This window comes from Danio aesculapii, chromosome 4 (genome assembly GCF_903798145.1).
Source record: "Danio aesculapii chromosome 4, fDanAes4.1, whole genome shotgun sequence".
Classification (NCBI taxonomy): domain Eukaryota; kingdom Metazoa; phylum Chordata; class Actinopteri; order Cypriniformes; family Danionidae; genus Danio; species Danio aesculapii.
Window position 1 is genome coordinate 48,371,828 of NC_079438.1, and position 23,588 is coordinate 48,395,415.

Below are 23,588 nucleotides of genomic sequence, written 5' to 3' on the forward strand. Positions count from 1 at the left end.
AAAGCAGAACTAAATCTGCACCCCTAAATTCAATGCAAAGTCAAATCTAACTTCTGAATGTGACATTTGCAGGTTTAAAGCAAGGTAATCATGATGTGTGATGCCAGTGAAATGTTGGCGGCTGCTCTGGAGCAGATGGATGGCATCATTGCAGGTACAACTAAATAAATATTACATACTATGCACAAAAATGACATATAGCTTTAGACAGTCACAAACCATGTGATCATGTATGAAAAACTGCACACAAAAACAAAGTATTTTTTAGGGGCAATGCTTGCACATAAACCCGCTAAGGGAATACATTTGTGCTGTGAGTGTTTCTGCAGATATATAAGAGGTGAGAGTATGCGTCTTGAGCTACATTACCAGCTTTTTCCACTATTTCAGCACTGATGAAATCTAATGTGTATTCAGTATGCGACCACAAAACTGTCCATCTCTGAGCAAATCAGGGGCACATCAGAGACAAATGGATGTCTTTGCCTTCAGCAAGAGAGAATCTCTTGAAGGTCATGCTTTTCCATTCACTCTGTAATCGTGGCAGTGGACGTCCCGCTGTTTATATCATCTGACAATAAGCCACCGGAGCGCTGAGGACACACTCATCCAACCTGTGTTTTGTTTTTGGAAAGTGCTGAAAGTGGTTACAGAAAAACAGTGATTTAAATGTGAAGTCACTCCAAAATGACATTTAAAAATAAAATAAAGCTAATTTAAATATAAAATAAAGCAAATGTGTTCCAGGATTTTTACATTAATCATTTTGCAAGCTATCATTAATATATTTATACTATTTTTGTAATGCTGATAAGATAGTCCATCAAGATCATTTTCCAAACAGATGAAAATTCAGTCATTAATCGTGGATAATCGTCATCTAATATCCAACAAATACCACAGATCTGACATATTTTATGTGCAAAATATTTGAGATTTAACTGAATTTTCTTTGCTTGTTGAAGATGTGTTTTAAAAAATCTTTTCTCATCCGTAAAATCATCATTGATCACCTTCATTGATCCTCATTCTTCCCGCTCACCGCAGGTTCTAAGGCCATGACCTACACCAATGGCCTGTTTGATTGTCAGTCACCAACTTCACCGTTTCTGGGCAACATTCGAGCGCTGCATCTCCTGGAGGACCTGAGGGCTGCGCTGGACCTGATGGATCCTGAGGAAAAGGAAAATATGCGCAGTCAAGTGTCTGAAACCACAGCCGAGGGTCTGATGGAGTGGCTACAAGGCAGATTGGTGGGTGTTTTTCTCACATTAAATGATTTCCCAACATTATCTCATGTTATATGATGTTATGGTAATCTGTTAAAGCTTTGTTAAGGTTACCTGTTGTACAACTGTTAGAATAGGGATAAACCGTTGACCTTATGTTTTAATAATACACTGTTATAAATGTATTTCAGTATGTATATATGCTAAAAGATAATATATATAACTCATTTATATTAACTAACTTAAAAATAACCTGAACTGGGCATCAATGATCTGCTCTGCATAATGTCTTTTCATTTTTTTTATTTTATTAAAGGTCCTGTGACATGAAGAGCTTTGAAATGCGCAGTGTTTGTCCAGTGTTTGACGTAAGCTCAACTGAAACATAAAGAGAGGGTGGGACATAGAGTAGCCCTTCCCCTTTATAAAAAAAACAGCCAATCGTGTTTGGTTTTTAATCACAGCTCTGCTAGAGAGTGGTTGAGCTCAAGCGCATCAAATGAAAACCAAATGAGAAGTGTCTTGAAGGGGGCGGGGCATATCAGATACTGTAGAACATTTGATTGGTCAATTTAATGAGAACCGTAATATGAAGTTAAAAAAAATAGTTTAATTTATGCGGAAGTGACAAACTGCAAGCTTTGGGTCTTTATATCTTCTAAATGCAAATTTTGTCACCGTTTTGGAGCACACTAGCTTATAGGTGAAGTTTTATAAACAAATTTCGAAAGGATCACATGATATGATCCTTACCTTTTTCCAGCCAAACTCTTTCCACTCCTTCCTAAATCCAATAGCAGGGGAGTTCTCGAGACATACCTAAGCTCAGACTCCCTCTCTCTCTCCTGTCTAAACAGAGGGAGCCCCTAGCTTGTGGATCCTCAGGGCTCTCTCCCGAGACAGCATGCCAAATATGCTTTTACATATTGAAGCAGTAGCTAAGTCTGAAGTCTTGAAATATCCTTAACGCTAAGACACTGATACTAACATCTTAAAAACTTCATTTTAATTTCTCGGGACTTTTAAGGCGAAAGTCTAGATTGCATACGCGGCTGGCCAGAACTGCGATATGCACATCTGTATAGCAGCATTTTTATGACACTGTATCACAATAATTCATATTTTTACAGTACTGTGACGGATTGGGTTTAGGGTTGGGGTGGGGGTAGGCCTTAAAAAATACAGTTTATTGGGTAAATTAATAGATAGCATGAATAATACTCAGTACAACTACTGTTTTTACGGTACTGTGACGATTGGGTTTAGGGTTAGGGTAGGAGTAGACATTAATAAAATACATTCATTCATTCGTTTTGTTTTCGGCTTAGTCCCTTTAATAATCTTAGGTCGCCACAGCGGAATGAACCACCTAATAAAATACAGTAAATGAGAAATTTACACACAACCGTATCCGATCTAGCCACAACCGTTTACGATCTAGCAACAACCACTTTTAAGAATATGAATGTCAGTTTTGGTCATAGTTTTGTAAATGGTTACCTGCTTGATGTAAAATGGAAAATGCAAAACAAAACCCGCATTACGTTTTTAAATGAAATATTCATCTGTATGTGATGCAATGACGCAAGTTTTTTTCCCTTTGAATTTTCCATCCTCAACTCCAGCCATGATTCATCTGGATTAAGCACACTTCAGTTCCTTGGCCCCTTTTTCCACATTCAACCTTTCTTTGTGCATGCTTTCTTTCTTTTCCTCTTCCTAGCATCAAAATCTTACAATGAGAAAACTTTCACAAGAGTAGAGTATCTTCACAACAAACCCCACATGATTCACAGATGGCAGCATGTGATTTCTTTTCCAGGTCCCTCTGGAATTTGCCTGTATATGGTCATTTCACTGCATTTGGTTAACTCTTTAGATCCTGCTAAATCAACTATATGATGTGTGTCACACAACATAGTTCAAGCTCCCAGTAAATCTGGTGTGTTTAATTGGAAAAGTCTTTCCATGCGTGTTTAATGTAGAACAAAACTATGTCTAACACAGAGTGTTTGTTTGCGTTTCCAGACCAATGGCCATGGATCTGCAGCAGGGGATTTGGTCTACCAGGAGCGACTCTCTCGCTTGGAAAGTGACAAAGAATGTTTAGTGCTCCAGGTGTGTCGTCAAAACCAAGTCCAGACCCTTTATAGCTTGCGTGGGATTTTTCTGTTGGATTAGAAGTTGTGCACTGCTGCTGTTCTATTGACTCCCCTTTATAATACAGCCATTGTAGTTTCTAAATGGCACACATCAAACAAACTCAAGAAATACTGACCTCTTATCTTCTTAGGTAAGTGTTCTGACTGACCAAGTGGAAGTCCAAGGGGAAAAAATAAGGGACCTAGACTCGAGTCTTGAGGAACATCGCATGAAACTGAACGCTACAGAGGAGTTACTACAGCAAGTGTGTGGTTTTCTTATAAACTTGTGTTCCTTAACAAAAGTGCACACAGCATTTAAAATACACTGTACATGGTATTAAAGGAACAGATTACCCAAAATGTTACTTGTATTGTATAGGAGCTGCTTAGCAGGAGTACTTTAGAGGCAGAGAAACTGGAACTGTTGACCGAGATATCAAGTCTGAAGCTGAAGCTAGCTGCTGCAGAAGGAGATTGCAGAGAAAGTGAGGTACTAAGCACACGTTTGCTGTTTCACAGAGCATATAAGTCCTACATGCCTAATAAATTAGAGTCTCCAGCAATTAATCAGAATTGCTTTCAATGCAGAAAAGAATGCATTGACAGCACTGACACTGAACAGCACTGACAACATGTACATTTAATGAAATTAAACCTGGCTATTATGGTTTGACCACCTTGAGGTTTCCACAGTGACACTCATTGCTTCTTAATCCTCCAATTTTATCCAGCAGAGGGTGAGAGTGAAATACTAAGTGCTGGAGCCATTTCCTGTTATAAAGCTTTTTTTTTTTGCTCTGTTTGAGTCCAGACTACACTGGACCCATTCAGCTTTCTCTCACTTGCATGAGCCCACAGAGGGGAGTTTGAGTTTCACAAACCAGAAATCCACAATGGACCAAACGAATGGGCTGGGTTTCCTTCATGTTAGATATAGATTTCACTTTAAATATACTTTACGAAGTTCTCAGTTTCAATGTCCTTGGGTGATTTATTTTTTTCTTTTCGCCTGTAGATCCAGCAAACAATTTAGTATTTCCTTTAGTCTGTCAGTGTCCAACCCAAACTTTTCTTGTCCTCTAAATAACATGTTCTGTCTCCTCAGGGTCTTTTTCAGGATGTGAAAGACTTGCGTCTCAAGTTGACATCCATGGAGAACGAGAGACAACAGTATGAGAGAAGCCTCAACTCTACTAAAGTATGTGTGCCTCATGGTCAGGTGATAATTACACAACATCAGATTAGCAGCACTGAAGTGTAACAGCAAGCATCTGTTCATGAATCACTTTACCACACAGAGAAATCCTTGAGTAATTCACTTTGACCATCATGGAATGTACTAAACTAATGAACTTTATCCTTACACTCAAAGCAGCACAAAGTCTCATAGCTGGAGGTTCTGCCTCTTGGTTTTTCTTTCTTTTTTTTTTTACCCACATTGAATAGGATTTGTTCACACCACATGATCCACTTTTTCCCTCATCTGAATATTCACCTTATTCTCCGCGTACGAGCGGGCGCAACCATTTGAATCATTTTGGGTCGAGACTTCCGGTCTCATTCACATCTATTCATTTTTAGAGGTTAAAAACAGCTTGTTTTGCTGCTTTATGTTGCAAACTGATATTTTCACATTATATTATTCTACTTTGTCTGTATAGTCATGCAAACACTTGTTTGTAGAGCGAGTAGTTTGACCGTTTTCTGCCGTTTATTATTCCTAGTCATTTCTCCCATAGGCGACTGAATCGGAAGTTCTAAAACAATTGCAAAAACTAGTGCATTTCCGCATTGAAGAATAAGGTCAATAGCTTTTGATTAAGGGTTGCACTTCTAGTTTGGGAAACTTCTATTCGAAAAAACTGAAACAAATGATAAATAATCCACATCCGTAGTCAAACTGAGTGCGAGTGATGCTTGGCTTTGTGCTCTATTTTTATCTGTCATAAAAATAACATTACGCTTGGAATTTGAATGTGACAATAGTATCACAAACATATCTGAGGCCAACGGGTTTTTTTGTGTGTGTACTTTTCTCTTTGTATTGAATACGGTACAGAATCTTTGGGATTATCCATGCTCTGCCTTTTGACTTATAATGTATGAACTGTGAAGAAAACATTTCCACCTTATAAATAATTTCTTAAAACACTAATCGAAGTTTCTCCCATATATACAATTCAAGTGTCATGGGCAGTGTTGCCAGATTGAGCGGTTATGAATTTGATTGCGCAGGTAAAAAACAAAATGGCATTGGTGGGTTGACAAAATTTGGGCGATTTTGAAACGTAAATTTTAACTTATTTAACAAAACATAACTGTGGCTCTTACTCCATTCAGTTAGTAGTGGCCAGTGCATAGTATACCGCGTGGGCCCACCAGAAGCTGAAGGAAAGTTTAATCAAAATCTGTGCACATGCATCATGCAGCGCCTGCGGCTAAACAGCGGTTAGTCATGACGCTTTTATCAATCATTTTTTCCCCGCAATTGACAGCAAGAACAAACATAGAAGCGTTGTCTGACTGACAAGCAGCACCTAATTATATTTAAAAGAATTTAAAATGCCAAATGAGACAAATTTATACCCTATTTCGAAAGTAAAACAAGTGTATTGTGTGGGTGAGAGGGGGGCAGTGTTTCGATGTGATCCGGTTATGTTGTGATTCTGGTGTTGGTTGCTGTATGGTTTATATTATGACGATTAAAGTAACAAGGTTAATTTCGATTTAAATAAATAACAATTAAATTAAATATTAATCTAATATTTTGGATGTGTTTTTTTTGTGCATTTGGGCAGCTTTTGGGCTGGAAAATGTAAGCTATATCTGGCAACACTGGTCATGGGGTGTATGAATAACATGGATGGATGTTTTCCCCCTTGTATTAACTTTACTGTATATTAGCAGTCCGTGCATTTTTGCTTTAAATTAGAGCTAAGTAAATTTGTGGCACATGGTGAGCTTATTTTTAGGTCTGAATTCAATGTGCTGTGAGACATTTATTGTGTTTCTATTGGTCAGGAGGAGCTGATGTCACTACAGAAACAGCTGGAGGAGAGAGAACAGGCACTTAAAAGACTTCAAGACCGAGTCGTCCCAGAAACCTTAAACACTGAACAGTCACAAAGCAAAGAGAGAGGTACTAGATCACTCTATTTCAATGATCACAAATGAGAAGATGTCACATAACCAGAACAGATCGGCTAATAAATCCATTTGCAGCAGTAGTTGTACACTTTAAATGGATGACACAGGAATAAAAATATTTTGGTGAGATAAAGAAAAAAGTACCCCAAGCACATTATAAGATGAAGAAAAAAAACATTGTGTTGGAATGTATGAAGGATTGTATTACGCATGTCTAGACTCGCTTTTTGATTGATGGTGACCTGATTTTGGCAGCAGACTCTTCTGCTCCTATAACTGTGATTTACTAGATCTGCATGTATTCTCTCACTTTATTTATTCCCGACTGCAAATCAGGGAGCAGAATTTGAGTCATTCCTGAGATATATACATTTAGTGGAAATCTGTAGTCTGAAATGTTTAGCCTGCTGCTTTTGTGTGTGTTGTTTAGATATGGAGGTGCAGAGATTAAGGAGTGTGATGGAGTCTCTAAAGGCGGCTAATGAAGAGAAGGTATAAACAATATAACGTCCTGCTGTTTTGTTGTAGCGATCACATCAACCACCTGCCAGCTCACGCATTACTTCAAAAAGGGTGGTTTCTTAATTAGAGCCTCCCCACAATCTTTCAGTTATTTAACAGCCATTCAGATGTAGCAAGAGAAACTAGACACTAATGTTTTATTCGTAAAGCATGTATAAAATAGATCAAAGTGGCAGTTAATCATTTTAAAGTGTTATGTTTGAGATTCAGTCATATTTAGCAGTATGATTCACTGAAAATTAAGAGAAATAAAAAATAATGTCTTGTTTAATGTGAATTTTTAGGATTTCAGAATAAAAGAGTTGCAGCAGTCTTTGATCCATTACAGGCGAGTTCAAGATATAGTGAAGACTGTGCAGGTGTTGAAAGGTGAGCTTCACTTTTATGTCTTTTTGTTTATTTCACTTACTCTATAAATAAAATACTGAAATGCTACATTATATAACATTAAAACTGTTAGCTTGACTTGAAATTAAAAAAGTAATACTAATGCATTAAAAAAAACTGTACACTACCTGACAAAAGTCTTGTCGCTTATCCAAGTTTTAGGAGCAACAAATAATAACTTGACTTCTAGTTGACTATTTGGAATCAGAAGTGGCTTATATATCCTTCATCTTACCCCAGACATGCTCAATAATGCTTATATCTGGTGGCTGGGCTGGCCAATCCTGGAGCACCTTGACCTTCTTTGCTTTCAGGAACTTTGATATGGAGGCTGAAGTATGAGACAGAGCACTATCCTGCTGAAGAATTTGCCCTCTCCTGTGGTTTATTATGTAATGTGCAGCACACATGTCTTGATACCTCAGGCTGTTGATGTTGCCATCCACTCTGCAGATCTCTCGCATGCCCCCATACTGAATGTAACCCCAAACCATGATTTTTCCTTCACCAAACTTGACTGATTCCTGTGAGAATCTTGGGTCCATGCGGGTTCCAATAGGTCTTCCGCAGTATTTGTGATGAATCGGATGAGTTCAACAGATGATTCATCTGAAAAAACAACCTTCTGCCACTTTTCCAAATTATCAGAAGTCAAGGTATTATTTGTTGCTCTTACAACTGGGATCGACAAGACTTTTGTCAAGTAGTGTATAAGTAAACCTTTGTCAGTTGTTTTTTTTGCAATTACAATTATGTAAAACCAGCTCTGTCAAAAATATCAGCTCTATACATTTCCTTTAAAATTACATTTATGATAAAAAATGACATTATATTTTTTATTTAAAATGCTTTCTCCTCCATCATGATGAAACAAACTGCTTGCTGACTGAAAATAAAATGCAGCCATTAAATGCATCTATAGTGACATTCATTTACTCAATTCCTCTCTCATGTCTGTTCTCCCAGAGTCTTTATTACATTTAGGCCAACAATTATTTTGATCTCCTGTATTTTCCAGAAAGCTTTTGTCGGCATTTCAGTCTAATAGCTCTGGCAATTTGTCCTGTCTCATGACTGTTTTCCCAGACAACCCTAGTGACGAGGACACAAGAGAAGGGCTGTGTGACACTGAGATGCTCTCCACAGGAGGAACAGAGGAAACTGATGAAGTATGAGCCTCTTGCATACATGCTTATGTACACAGGATGTTCCACAGACTTCCTTTTAAACCCCCTCCTTCCACTACTTTCATTGTGATGCTCTAACAGACAATAACAGTTAACTTTTTTGTTTTTTAATAAAGGGGTTGTTTTTGTTTGGGAGCAGCATCCTGTGATTTCAGCCACTGCCTAGTTCATTGAAATATGACTCCTCAGGCAAAATACTTGACATTTATTTTTGCTGCTTGTTCTTGTTTCTCTCACAGCCTCAGCTTATTCCATGTTCAGAGCTGCTGCCTGAAGTCCCACAAACACCCACAGACAGGTCTGTCCTTTTAATCAAGTTGATTTTAGACATGTTGTGCTTTACAACTATAATATTGAAGTGTTTTACACGAATAGGGTACAAACTAGTGATCGAAATAAATAAGATCCATACATATTTATTTATTCAAAGCTGTATTTATATTCTGGAACTAACTTTATGTAAAAGATTAAGAAAAGATTTTGAAATCAGCCATGTGTAGAAACATTTATATGGATCAAAACCTTTCATTAAAGTTGCACTACAACTATTGAACAACATCCACACTAAAAAAGATCCAAAAATGTTGACTACTGTGTATATAAAAATATTATCAGATATAATTATTGCTTAACAAATGTAGCATTTTCTCCTGGAGATCATGGGATTTCTTCCTCTATTTCTTCAGAGAGTAATTGGATACCATTTGTACCCTATTCTTGTTTAACAACTTAAATAATTTAATTAAATAACTTCATTTGTGTGGCATGCATTACTTCAATTTTTGTTTTTCAGTGTTTCTGAAGTACAGCAATCTGAAAGGTCTCCTTTGACGAGCAGTAATGAGGTACTGACTGTAAAATGAGAAATTATAAAAATGCCCATTTAGTATGAGGTCTTATGAAAATGCCATGAATATTCAGCTTGCTGATGTAGTTTAAAACACCACTTGCACACAATAACAGCTCTTGTTAGCACAATGGCTCCATCTACAGATACAGGCCCCTACAGAAAATTACTACAGTATACCTGACATAAATAAACCCAATTCATTGATAAACACAATTGGCAATTCATTTTAAATACTTTTCCACACTCTGATTACATTTACAATAACATGGTAGTTGATTTTCTAAGCATCTAAATTGTCATAATTGTTTTAGACCAATTACTTGAGAGGTTTATTCGGGGAATAGTTTGTCAAAATAAAAAGTGTTGTATCTTAATCAAGATCTTCAAACGTTTGCTTGTTATATTTTAGGATGAAGCCAGTAAAAACAGAGGCTCTCCTTCCATCTCCCCGACTCAGCCCAGCTCAGGGGGAAATGAGAGTTTTGGCAGTAAGAAAACTCGCTCCTCTTTTGGACGTGGCTTTTTCAAGATCAGAGGGAACAAGATGACAGGCAGTGCTCCCAGTCTAGGTGACTTTTGCCAAACCGTGTCTGTTAAACAATGTCGTGAACTTTCTTTCTATATAAAGTTGTGCTGTTTTAAACCAATTTTCCACTTTACAGTAAACTCTAAAAGCATGCTTGTTGTTTGTAAGATTAACTCTATTATTGGCTTTTTTGCAGCTGAGGGAGAGCGTAAGGGGACGGAGCACTTGGATTTGGCCGGAGTGCAAACTAAGAAGCAGAAAGCATTAGACACACACTCGCCGGAAGGGAAGAAGAAATCGAAGGGCATCATGAAGTTATTTGGAAGGTCTCATTGCTGCTTGTTAAAAATATAGTTCACCCAAAACTCATCCTTCACCTTCAACCAAATATGTATGAATTTCTTTGTTCTGCTGAACACAAAGGAAAATATACTGAAAAAAGCAGCTATAGCAGGAACAAAAAACATAATGGAAGTCAATGGCCATTTTTGTTCCAATACTCTCCATAATATCTTGTATTGCTTTCAACAGATGAAAGATATCTATAAAAGTTTAGAACCACTAACGTATAAAGAAATGAGGAGGATATATTCATCATATGTTATCAGATATATGCACTGATAATCAAGACAATATTACCTCTTAATCATATTTAAAATGTGTTGGTCAGGATGAAGAGAAGTCAGTCCACCTCCTCTGACCTTGATGATTCTCCAGACTCAGAGTTTCGGAGAGGTGGAGTTCGAGCCACAGCAGGACCCATACTGGGCTGGTCACGTGATCTGCAGAGGAGCAATAACAAGTACACATTGTTTGCTCGTCAAATTAGTTATTATCATTGTGTTTTATTTGTTTGTAACTCGTGCGTTTCTCTAAGTGAGCTCAACATCGCATTTTCCCGCTGGAGTAAAGAGCAGGTGTGTGAGTGGCTGCAGGAACAGGGACTGGGCTTATATATGAATCAGGCTCAGCAGTGGATTAAATCTGGACACACTTTACTGAAGGCATCTCAGCATGATTGGGAAAAGGTCTCCACATTCTTAAAATATCAACAGAAAGTTATTGTGTTGTATGCAGTATTATATTTTTCTATGTTCTTGCTTCAGGAACTGGGCATCAGGCATCCTCTACACAGAAAGAAACTGCAGCTGGCTCTTCAGTCACTCAGCTCAGAGGATGGAGATGCTATGGGCAAACTGGACTACAACTGGGTTACTCGTAAGTAATGCTAATTTGTTATTAATAACAGATGCAGTGTTGATATAATTATGATGATAATTATTTTCGTTATGCCAAAGAATGGCTGGATGACATCGGCCTGCCCCAGTATAAATCTCAGTTTGATGAGGGCAGAGTGGATGGACGCATGCTTCATTACATGACTGTGGTAGGTGTCACGTATACAGTATACAAATTAAAGTAGAAAGGACAAACATTTGATTAAAGGGTAAAATTTCTAATTTACTCACTATTTACTCTCCTCTTCATGAGTTTCTTTCTTTTGTTAAACACAAAGTAACATATTTTGAAGAAAGCTGAAATCCTGTAACCACTGACATTCTTAGTAAGAACGAATACTATGTAAGACAATGGTTACAGATTTCCAACATTTTTCAAAGTAACTTTTTCTTTATTTATTTAAAATCATTTTTTAGGTATAAACTGTATTCACAAGAGTGAGATTGACTCGCCATGTCTTTGTTTAGGATGACCTGCTGGGTCTGAAAGTTGGCAGTGTGCTTCACCATCTCAGTATAAAGAGGGCCATCCAGGTTTTACGCCTCAACGGCTACGACCCAAACTGCCTGCGCCGCCGACCAATAGAGGTAACATACCCTGCCTTCATGCTAACACACACTTTGCTGCATTCACTTATAATATAATTAAATATCTTTCTTTTTTATTATTAGAATAATGCCACACCAGCTGAAATCTGTCAGTGGACCAATCACAGAGTGATGGAGTGGCTGCGTTCAGTGGATCTGGCCGAGTACGCTCCCAACCTGAGAGGAAGTGGAGTTCATGGAGGCCTAATGGTACATGCGACGAAGACGTAAAAGCAGATTTACAACATTAAAGTTGTTTTACTACATGTACTTGCATTTCTCAGGTTTTAGAGCCTCGCTTCAATGTTGAGACGATGGCGCTGCTTCTTAACATCCCACCAAATAAGACGCTGTTAAGACGTCACCTTGCGACCCACTTCCATCTTCTTATTGGTTCGGAGGCACAGAAACAGAAGCAGGAGTATCTGGAAAACCCAGATTACACTGTGCTCACAGCCACAGCTAGAGTAAAGGCAAGTTAAAGCTTATGAATATGTCGAAAACAACAGTTAACTCCTTTTTGACAACAAAAATTTAACGTTGTCTTCTCCGTGTAGCCGAGAAGATTGTCATTTGGAAGTTTTGGGACACTGAGACGGAAGAGGCAAGAGGATATGGAGGAGTATGTTTGCCCCATGGATGTGCAGATGCCTCAAAGCGGCAGTTTCCATAAGGGCATATACGAAGACAGTTTAGATAAGCTGGATGAGGTACCACAATTGCAACAACCAGAATGCAGTGCAGCTAAAACTGTTAATCATAATGCAAAAGTTTGTTTTAATTGGCTATCTCTACTGGTTATACACAAAACACTGATATGAGCTGTAAACATTTACTAACCTTTTAATTAAATTTGAAGCTTGCAGAAAAACGGCTGAATACACTAAGCTGCATATTATTATTTACACACAAGATGGCGCCAAACCCTCAAAAACAGCAGAGTGACAAATCAACATTTAAATATGTATATGAATAAACTCATTAACAGTTAAGATGGTTCATAGTACTCAGTTGATCCTCTGTTATTAGTTTCAGCAGTTGTTATCTGGGAACAACATACTTTGGATTGTTGACTGATCTGCTCATGTATTCCAGACAGCCGTGTATAATGTTAGATATTGTCCTTAATGTTATGTATCTCTGTGCAGATGGAAGACTCTGAGGGTACAGTGCGACAGATCGGTGCTTTCTCAGAGGAAATCAACAACCTGACTGTAAGAAAACTGTATAAATGTTCCAGCTGCTCAGTATCTCTTGCAGTTATTTATCCTCCTAACACTGATGTCATGTGTTTCAGAGCATGCTGAAAGAGGAGGAATTCTTCAGGGAAGCGTCGCCTCATTCACCTGAAACCAGCGCCACAGACGACGACTAATGTTTAGACATGACAATCATCGCTTAAGTCTGTAGTTGTGAAATTTCCCAAAGAACTGAAACCCTGCAGCAAGACACTGTGATTTTATTATGAACGCAATAAGCTCCACTAGCAGGATTGCGCTGTGAATGCAATAGTGTAACCTTGTGTTATTTATACATTTCGGATCTGCAGTGTATCCTCTAACAGTTAGAGTCTAACTGAAACAGTATTTATGTGTTTGCACCAAGCTAAAAACCAAAGACCACAAATTAAACCGCGATTATTTCTTAAGGATTTGATTGTCTTTTATACTCTGGCCTGTTATTATGTGTGTTTGCTGCATGTTTTTGTATTTTTTTTCTATTTGAATGTTGTCATTGTAATTGGGAGGGAATGTTGTTGGAATTGCCCGCAAACTCTTGATATTGTTATGCTATAACCTTATCAGTGAATATCACGTACTGTGTACTGTTTTATGCATGTTTATGTCAAAGAAAATTCAATTAAAGCTATTTTTTCCAAATCCAATCTGTTTTGCGTATTTCTCGTAAATCATCATTTAAATGAACATATGACTTTGGGGGGAAATCATCTATCCTGCTGTGATTATGTGGCAGAAATTGTCTTTTGAGTTATTTATAAATTTAAAGCTTAAAAACTGTTGAAATTAAAATTGACAATCTATGCATTTTTGCGTTCTAAAGACAGAAAACTTTTAAATACAAAATGTTCAAGGTTTAGTGTTTAGTCAAGATGCATGAGTCAACTTTCCATCCATGCTCCAAACATCTTATGCTCTCTAGTGTCAAAGAAAAAAAATACACCTGAAAATCTAAAGAGCTGCATGCTCTAAAAAAAAAGTGCCAAAAAAGTTTGGGGACCACGCTTATGACCCTCGTTTGTGGGGCAGTTGTGGCCTAATGGTTAGAGAGTTGGATTAGTAATCGAAAGGTTGCGGAGTTGATTCCTGGACCTGACAGCAATTGAAAGTGGGGGGAGTCAATGAGCTTTCCTAATTGTGGTGCAAAGCAAACCCCCAAATACTCCCTGGAAGCAATAGTGGTAGGCTCTGACTTCTCACTCATGTGTCAAAGGCAGATCACCTAATGGGAACTGGAGGAACCCACTTAAATGAACTTCTGCCCAAAAAAAAAGGTATAAAGACAAGATGTTTGTTTAATAATTTCTTTTGACAAGCACACTACAGGCTCAGTGGTTAATCTCACTGTTGCACACCTTAAATAAGAATATAATTAGGAATTTAGGAACAGATCTACCATTAAAACCCTTGGAGAGAACATCTTCAGCTGTGTAGTGATTAGAGCATTATGAACACCGGGGTTCTACACTTAATGTTGCATGCTGACAGCTAGCTCTCTGCAGCTCTCACAGGGTTGCCTTCTGAAGCTAAGCAGGGCTGCGCCTGGCCAGTACCTGGATGGGCAACCAGAGGTTGCTGCCGGAAGTGAATCCAGAAGGGGGAGCTCAACCTGTGTGTGTGTAGTGTACTGAAGTGGACACTATACTGCTCAGTGAGTGCCGTCTTTCAGATGAGATGCTAAACTATCGTGGTCTAACCATCCACCTAACATGATTGGTCTGGACCAGGTGGATTCTGCACACTGGTGGTGGATGTGTATTGTCTGTCAAGAAAAGTGCTATATAAATGTAAGGTATTATTAATAAGATAAATATATAATATAAAGATATAAATGTCTTCAGTAGTGGTTAGAGCATTAGATTTCCATATACATATAGCAAAACGTCAATCACTTGGTCATTTCTAGCACATTATCTAATGTATGTTCATATGTATGACACAGCAGTTTTTTTAATGTTTCTTTGGTTTTTATTAATAGGAAAGGAGCACAGAAGTGAACACAGTGTGACCAAGACTGAGCACAGGTCAGTTACAAGCTCTTATACAGTTTATAGTGAGAGTGATTTTGAAAAACAGCTTCAGTAGGCTTTTAGATTGTTTTCTTTGAACCAGTTCGATTCATTTCAAACATTTACAGCGGTTCAATTCAATGAATCATTTAAATTGATTAAATTCAATTGATTCATTGATGTTTGGACTGTGTTCTTATTGGCATTTACACCATTTTGACCTGCAGGTGTAGAGCAGTTCAATTCATTTGAAGTGTTCACAGTTCAGTTCTATTCAATTAATCATTTAAATTGATTCATTCAACATGTCTGGACTGAGTTCTTATTTGCATTTACACAGATTCAGCCTGTAAGTAAATCCAATTAATTACATTCTATTCAAATCAATTCAACTGAGGTGTTTAGAGCACTGCAGTTCAATTCAAAGAATCGTATGAATTGATTCACATAAAAGATGAAGCTGTCATTTAGTAACTTACAATATAAACATATCTGAAGCTAAATAAGCCACCATTATATGAATCATTTCAAATGTGTACATGTTGTTGTGCCTTCCAACAGACAGATGCAGTATCCCCGAGTTAGAGGAGATCATGATCACACACTTGAAGCTGAGGATCACCATCAAATGGTAAGCACATCTTGTTTTTTTTTTTGCAGATGATGTTTAAAACAAATGAACTTCAGTTTAGTCAAGTTTAACCAAACAAGGAAGAGCAGTGAGGACATGAAAAAACACATCGCTTCGACTGCAGATAAAACACTCTCCCTATGATTCAGTTCACCTGCAAATGTATATTTATGGATCCCTGTTGAGCACTTCACATTTAGTCTCTTATTTAAAACATCTGGGGCCGTATTCACGAAACATGTTAAAGCTAAAACGAGCTGCTAACGCTCCAATTTAAAAGGAAAATATTTTAGTGTAAGTTCGTTCTGACTGTAGGTATCCTAAATATTTGCTATAAGAGTATTTCACAAAGGGTTTGAGCATTAAAACTAGCTCATAAATCTGTGAAATGTTAAGAGTAGTGAAGTCACTAAGAACAAAGTACACACTATCCTAAAATGGCTGTTTTCAGCAATCTGCCTTGGAGAGAAAACATTTTAGACAGAAACGTTTGACCACAATTAGCTTTGAACAAGTTGTCGCCTTAAATGAAGAGGAATTCACGTAAGGAAATAAATATGTTTTAAAATATATATACTTTCATTTATTTCAACTTATAATTTTATTAAACAATTTATACTATTTATTTATTAAACAGTCAAAAATAAAAAAAACCTGACAAAAAAAATATATTTTCAACAATAAATACAAATACTATAAATACAAATGTGGCCTTTTGATAAATTGTTCAGAGAATATGTAGAAAAAAACATAAATAAAGTCATTTTAAAACATATTTGCCTAATTATTTTCTAAGAAAATACATTAACTTAAAACATTAGAAGTCTTTATTTAATGACTGTCAAATTAAGAGTAAGGAGTTCAATTCTTCACTCAGCCTGCATTTTAAAACCTTTATTTGAACATGGCTACATGATATTGTCCTCTGCAAAGTGTCTATCAACACATTTCTGACAGAGACTCCTCACCTGCTTATCATCCAGTCACTGTGTGCATAGTTAATAAGCATGCTGACATCATCCATAGCAATGAGCTGAACCCGCCCTCATTCTTAGCTTAAACCTTTAAATCTGCAGCTTTGTGAATAAGTTGTAAAAGAAACTCTTAGCTTAAATTTTTTCTGATGTTGAGAAGAAGATAAAAGATTCTGTGAATACGGGGCCTGATTCACAACCTGTTTTCAGGAGCCTGTGTGTATTTGATAAGAGAGACATGTAAAATGTGGAGATCTGTTGGTCCCCAGGACTGGAGTACTAAAACAGACATCAGTGTAGATCCATTCCAACAGAAGTCATCTAATAAGACAAAAACAGGAGGTTATTTAACAAATATTGCATTCATTTGAGTGTGTTCAGTGAATAAAACAAACACATTTTCTCCTCAGTCTAAGAGAAAACGTTTAAATCTATAAATTATGAGATCTTTTCATATTAATTTTAAGTTTAAAGCAACTCATTTTTGTATTTCTAATTCTTGTCTACTTCTGAGGGGAAAAATCTGAATTTTGTAAACTATAAATCATAATTACGATAAACAAAAGACTGAAAATATAGATTTTTACAGGTTTTAATTGTTTTTGTTTTATATTTAGTGAAAGAAAACAAGTTACCACATATACAATCCAAATTATCATTAGTTTTTTTATTAATAAAAGATCAGTACACATTGTTTGCTTGCGAAACTGTATTTCTGCAATAATTTTCCATGTGTACTATGTGTATGAATTTCCCACCAGAATCAAGGTATTTTCACCATGATTTATTTTCTCCACACGGAATGAAAGCGCATCCAGCTTCGACAAACTAGTCAAAAAACTGGCTCTGCTAACTAGTGTTTGATATTAATGCAGGTTCACTTACTGTCCACCAGGCGGCGCTGAAACACAGATCTGATCTCATGCAATTTGTGCCTAAACCTAAATCTGTGGCTACAATGCTCTTTATATCAGTAACATAGACATGACAGCACGAAATCATGGTTCAACTGTAAACAATGATTATAATTATCATTACTAGTAACTAAACAAAACATACATCGACTTAAAATGTACACATCATCATAAAAGCCGTCTGAGTTTTGATTGTTTACACATTGAGTGTGTCTATTTGAATTAAACACAGCTTATCTGTCTTACCCCATCAAAGATTATTCACCAAAACTGCTATAATACACTTGGATTTACACGTCTAGACCTGCCATAAATCACAGATTTGCTTTTTAAAAATCATTGTCCACAAGAGGGCGCTGACGACCACATCTTGACTTATTTGGCACTTGACATTGAGCTATTTATTAACCTACCTAATAGATGCATTATATTGTCTGAGTGTCTACATTTTAAATTATATATATATATGCAGATTAAATGACTTATCAGACTTTAAATAAACGAGGCTTTAACGCTGTAACTCCTCCAGTGAAGAACTCTAGTGCAGTTCTCCATCCGCTCCACAAGGCGGCGCACGCGACTTCCCGTTCAGTCTGACTCGGAGTTTCAGGATGTTGACAGTGTGACGTTTGTTTTGGTGCAGCAGCAGCAGCACGAGTGTAGTTTTAAACACATAAACTGAAGATGACAGCTCAGTGAGAGTGTTTTAATGTCACTAAACATCATTTAATGCAGTCCGACAACTAAAATAACCGACACACGCTGAGATAAAGGACAGGAATGCAGTGAAAAGCGACTCACCTGTAAGTAACTGTACAGTATTTCTCCTGCTTTGCCTCATGAAGTCTTTATTTCTTGTACTTCAGTCGCAGTTAAGTTCATGTTTAGCACTTATTGAAGTGTCTTTAGTGACATGTTTAAGCAGAGCTCTCCTGTTTGTTTAAACAGCTTTGTTTACATGCTGCTCTCTGTCACTGTCAGACATTTAAGAGCAAATGAGTTGGTAGTTGTTGTTTTATATGTAAAGGCTCTGAGTTAAACAGCCTCTTATTATAAAGTAGAACAAAACATAACATGTGTTCAGAAGCTCTGATGTTCTGCTGTGTTTCTAGAGCTTTCACAGTCAATATTTAGGCTGCAAATGTGTATAATTGTGAATGATTAATTGTAATATCTGTCAGAGTGTGATGTTTAGATCTGCTGTTTGACAGTGTGTTTATTTCTGTGTTTCCTGTAGAGAATGAGGGATGTGTTTGGACCGTACAGTCAACAGAAGCAGAGCTTTGGGACGTTTGGACTACATTTACTGGCGTGATGGACATCTGCTGCGGACAGGTAAGACCTCCCGCTCGTTTTTGTGTTTTGTGCTATCGGTTACCATCACTTCCTTTCTGGAGGGTCAACCCCTCCAGAAAGGAAGTGATGGTAACCGAAACGGGGAGAGAAGGGACGGGGACCCCTTTTTTATAGAGCTAATTTATTTTTTTTAGTAAAAAGTAGCATAACCCCTGCTGTACATGGCCCCGTAGGTCAGGGGAGGAACGCTCCATCCTCCCCCTTCATTCACTCCGACACTCACACATATCGCAGTGATCTGGCTGGGATTGAACCAGCGACCTCTTAACCCATGAGGCAATGCTCTACCACTGAGCCACAGTCACATACCTAATGATATGCTGGAGTTTATATTTGCCCAATTCACCTGTAGGTGGCCACAGAGTAAATGTGAGCAGAGCTGGGCTTTGAACCCAAGTCTTTCTAACAGCCTTGACCATGGAGGACATGTGTTTAGCCAGTAGCGCCACCATGGCACTCATGTGTGTTTCAGAAGTTAATGGGACTTTTTTGCACATAATGACACTAAATTAATGTAATGATGAGGTTTGAACCCAGTAAGTTTTTCACTGAACCCATGATGCTATCTAGACCAGAGTTTCACCACTCACGCCACTGTGGTTTTCACACTGAAAGCTGCTTCCTGAGCTCATTTGTTTTATATTTAATGGCTACAGTGGAATATAACAATGATGGGATTTGATCTCAGGGCTCCATGTTTACAATTCAACACTTGTATCTGCTGAGCCACAGAATCTGTGCTGAAGCTCCATATCAAGACTTGTAGAGTATTATAGACAATCACATAACCATGACAAACAAAGCCAGAGACTGAGCAAAACGTCAATCACTTGATCATTTCTAGCACATTATCTAATGTATGTTCATATGTATGACACAGCAGTTTTTTAATGTTTCTTTGGATTTTATTAATAGGAAAGGAGCACAGAAGCTTTTAGATTCTTTTTTTTGAACCAGTTCGATTCATTTGAAACATTTACAGCAGTTCAATTTAATGAATCATTTAAAATAATTCAATTCAATTGATTCATTGATGTTTGGACTGTGTTCTTATTGCCATTTACACCATTTGACCTGCAGGTGTAGAGCAGTTCAATTTATTTGAAGTGTTCACAGTTCAGTTCTATTCAATGAATTATTTCAATTGATTCATTTAACATGTTTGGACTGTGTTCTTATTTGTAGTTACACCATTTCAACCTGTAGGTGTAGAGCAAATCAATTCATTTGAACAGTTCAAAGCAATTTAGTTCAATTCAATGAATCATTTAAATTGATTCAACTAAATCGATTCATTCAACATGTCCTGTTTTCAGGAACCTGTGTGTATTTGATAAGAGAGACGTGTAAATTGTGGAGATCTGTTGGTCCCCAGGACTGGAGTACTAAAACAGACATCAGTGTAGATCCATTCCTACAGAAGTCATCTAATAAGACAAAAACAGGAGGTTATTTAACAAATATTGCATTCATTTGAGTGTGTTCAGTGAATAAAGCAAACACATTTTCTCCTCAGTCTAAGAGAAAACGTTTAAATCTATAAATTCTGAGATCTTTTCATATTAATTTTAAGTTTAAAGCAACTCATTTTTGTATTTCTAATTCTTGTCTACTTCTGAGGGGAAAAATCTGAATTTTGTAAACTATAAATCATAATTACGATAAACAAAAGACTGAAAATATAGATTTTTACAGGTTTTAATTGTTTTTGTTTTATATTTAGTGAAAGAAAACAAGTTACCACATATACAATCCAAATTATCATTAGTTTTTATTAATAAAAGATCAGTACACATTGTTTGCTTGCGAAACTGTATTTCTGCAATAATTTTCCATGTGTACTATGTGTATGAATTTCCCACCAGAATCAAAGTATTTTCACCATGATTTATTTTCTCCACACGGAATGAAAGCGCATCCAGCTTCGACAAACTAGTCAAAAAACTGGCTCTGCTAACTAGTGTTTGATATTAATGCAGGTTCACTTACTGTCCACCAGGCGGCGCTGAAACACAGATCTGATCTCATGCAATTTGTGCCTAAACCTAAATCTGTGGCTACAATGCTCTTTATATCAGTAACATAGACATGACAGCACGAAATCATGGTTCAACTGTAAACAATGATTATAATTATCATTACTAATAACTAAACAAAACATACATTGACTTAAAATGTACACATCATCATAAAAGCCGTCTGAGTTTTGATTGTTTACACATTGAGTGCGTCTATTTGAGTTAAACACAGCTTATCTGTCTTACCCCATCAAAGATTATTCACCAAAACTGCTATAATACACTTGGATTTACACGTCTAGACCTGCCATAAACCACAGATTTGCTTTTTAAAATGTGTTTTATTCATTGATTTCTCAGCCCTCTTACCTGCGACTGAACACCACGAGCTCATGATCTGAACAACACTGATTCATTGTCCACGAGAGGGCGCTGACGACCACATCTTGACTTATTTGGCACTTGACATTGAGCTATTTATGAACCTACCTAATAGATGCATTATATTGTCTGGGTGTCTACATTTTAAATTATATATATCTGGAGCTTAAATGACTTATCAGACTTTAAATAAACGAGGCTTTAACGCTGTAACTCCTCCAGTGAAGAACTCTAGTGCAGTTCTCCATCCGCTCCACCAGGCGGCGCACGCGACTTCCCGTTCAGTCTGACTCGGAGCTTCAGGATGTTGACAGTGTGACGTTTGTTTTGGTGCGGCAGCTGCAGCACGAGTGTACAGTTTTAAACACATAAACTGAAGATGACAGCTCAGTGAGAGTGTTTTAATGTCACTAAACATCATTTAATGCAGTCCGACAACTAAAATAACCGACACACGCTGAGATAAAGGACAGGAATGCAGTGAAAAGCGACTCACCTGTAAGTAACTGTACAGTATTTCTCCTGCTTTGCCTCATGAAGTCTTTATTTCTTGTACTTCAGTCGCAGTTAAGTTCATGTTTAGCACTTATTGAAGTGTCTTTAGTGACATGTTTAAGCAGAGCTCTCCTGTTTGTTTAAACAGCTTTGTTTACATGCTGCTCTCTGTCACTGTCAGACATTTAAGAGCAAATGAGTTGGTAGTTGTTGTTTTATATGTAAAGGCTCTGAGTTAAACAGCCTCTTATTATAAAGTAGAACAAAACATAACATGTGTTCAGAAGCTCTGATGTTCTGCTGTGTTTCTAGAGCTTTCACAGTCAATATTTAGGCTGCAAATGTGTATAATTGTGAATGATTAATTGTAATATCTGTCAGAGTGTGATGTTTAGATCTGCTGTTTGACAGTGTGTTTATTTCTGTGTTTCCTGTAGAGAATGAGGGATGTGTTTGGACCGTACAGTCAACAGAAGCAGAGCTCCGGGATGTTTGGACTACATTTACTGGCGTGATGGACATCTGCTGCGGACAGGTAAGACCTCCCGCTCGTTTTTGTGTTTTGTGCTATCGGTTACCATCACTTCCTTTCTGGAGGGTCAACCCCTCCAGAAAGGAAGTGATGGTAACCGAAACGGGGAGAGAAGGGACGGGGACCCCTTTTTTATAGAGCTAATTTATTTTTTTAGTAAAAAGTAGCATAACCCCTGCTGTACATGGCCCCGTAGGTCAGGGGAGGAACGCTCCATCCTCCCCCTTCATTCACTCCGACACTCACACATATCGCAGTGATCTGGCTGGGATTGAACCAGCGACCTCTTAACCCTTGAGGCAATGCTCTACCGCTGAGCCACAGTCACATACCTAATGATATGCTGGAACGTATATTTGACCTGTTTACCTGTAGGTGAGGTAAAGAGCAAAAGTGAGCAGAGCTGAGCTTCGAACACAAGTTTTGCTGCTAGCATTAAACATGTGCTCAGCCTGACGTGTTTCTGATTGAAAGCCGAATGCTCTAACCACTGAGCCACAGAGCTTGTACAATGCATGAGGGTTGTAATCCGAGTTTTGTTGGATTCCGTGAGAGTTTTACCAGTGAAATTCAAGCATCAGTGGGATTCAAACCCGGGTCTTCAAAATGGCAACCTAATGCGCTAACCGCTGAACCATAGAGCTTGTGCAGTATGTGTGGGTTAAAATGTGGTTCTTGTTGGATCCCCTAATGATTTTAACAGTGAAATTCAAGCAACAGTGGATTCAAACCCGGGTCTTCAAAATGTAAATCAAATGCTCTAACCACTGTACTATTGAGCTTGTGTTTTCCATGATGGTTGTAATTCCAGTTTTGTTGGATCCCCAAAGAAGTTTTACAGTGAAATTCAAGCAAAACCCGCTGTGTGAGGGTTTTAATTTGAGTTTTGTTGTATCTCTATATAATTTTCCACAGTGAAATTCAAGCAGCCGTGGGATTCAAACCCGGGTCTCCAAAATGCAAATCGAATGCTCTAACCACTCAACCACAGGGCTGGTCCTCACTGTAAGTGGTGTAATTCGAGCTTTATTGGACCCCCCAAAGAATTTTAACAGTGAAATTAAAGCCTGGCTCTTCAAAAGGGGAAATCAAATGCTCTAACCACTGCGCTCACATGTTTAAGGACATTTTTCTCATGAATCCACTCAGAAAACAATGATTTAATGGTATGTAACAGCAAGATTCGAATCCTAGGCTCTTGAATCATTTGTTAAACAGGGCT

At 37.6% G+C, this 23,588-nt stretch overlaps 1 protein-coding gene and 1 long non-coding RNA gene across 2 annotated transcripts in view; one reads left to right on the top strand and one right to left on the bottom strand.

The window, feature by feature from the left end:
- Positions 1–13,383, top strand: part of ppfibp1a (PPFIA binding protein 1a) — a 21,826-nt gene extending 8,443 nt beyond the window's left edge. Inside the window, exons 2-25 of the mRNA XM_056455882.1 lie at positions 73–154; positions 1,048–1,253; positions 3,258–3,347; positions 3,523–3,636; positions 3,753–3,863; positions 4,479–4,571; positions 6,395–6,512; positions 6,951–7,012; positions 7,327–7,411; positions 8,516–8,598; positions 8,856–8,914; positions 9,410–9,461; positions 9,876–10,035; positions 10,189–10,318; positions 10,663–10,794; positions 10,870–11,020; positions 11,099–11,210; positions 11,291–11,379; positions 11,699–11,818; positions 11,903–12,028; positions 12,103–12,291; positions 12,376–12,528; positions 12,967–13,032; positions 13,116–13,383. Coding sequence (XP_056311857.1) covers positions 91–154; positions 1,048–1,253; positions 3,258–3,347; positions 3,523–3,636; positions 3,753–3,863; positions 4,479–4,571; positions 6,395–6,512; positions 6,951–7,012; positions 7,327–7,411; positions 8,516–8,598; positions 8,856–8,914; positions 9,410–9,461; positions 9,876–10,035; positions 10,189–10,318; positions 10,663–10,794; positions 10,870–11,020; positions 11,099–11,210; positions 11,291–11,379; positions 11,699–11,818; positions 11,903–12,028; positions 12,103–12,291; positions 12,376–12,528; positions 12,967–13,032; positions 13,116–13,193 — 2,643 coding nt within the window. The 5' untranslated portion in view covers positions 73–90 and the 3' untranslated portion in view covers positions 13,194–13,383. The remainder of the gene's footprint in view (positions 1–72; positions 155–1,047; positions 1,254–3,257; positions 3,348–3,522; positions 3,637–3,752; positions 3,864–4,478; positions 4,572–6,394; positions 6,513–6,950; positions 7,013–7,326; positions 7,412–8,515; positions 8,599–8,855; positions 8,915–9,409; positions 9,462–9,875; positions 10,036–10,188; positions 10,319–10,662; positions 10,795–10,869; positions 11,021–11,098; positions 11,211–11,290; positions 11,380–11,698; positions 11,819–11,902; positions 12,029–12,102; positions 12,292–12,375; positions 12,529–12,966; positions 13,033–13,115) is intronic.
- A 3,506-nt stretch (positions 13,384–16,889) lies between these two features.
- Positions 16,890–23,588, bottom strand: part of LOC130223172 (uncharacterized) — a 31,558-nt gene continuing 24,859 nt past the window's right edge. The window contains exon 4 of the long non-coding RNA XR_008836608.1: positions 16,890–16,991. This is a non-coding gene — a long non-coding RNA (uncharacterized LOC130223172). The remainder of the gene's footprint in view (positions 16,992–23,588) is intronic.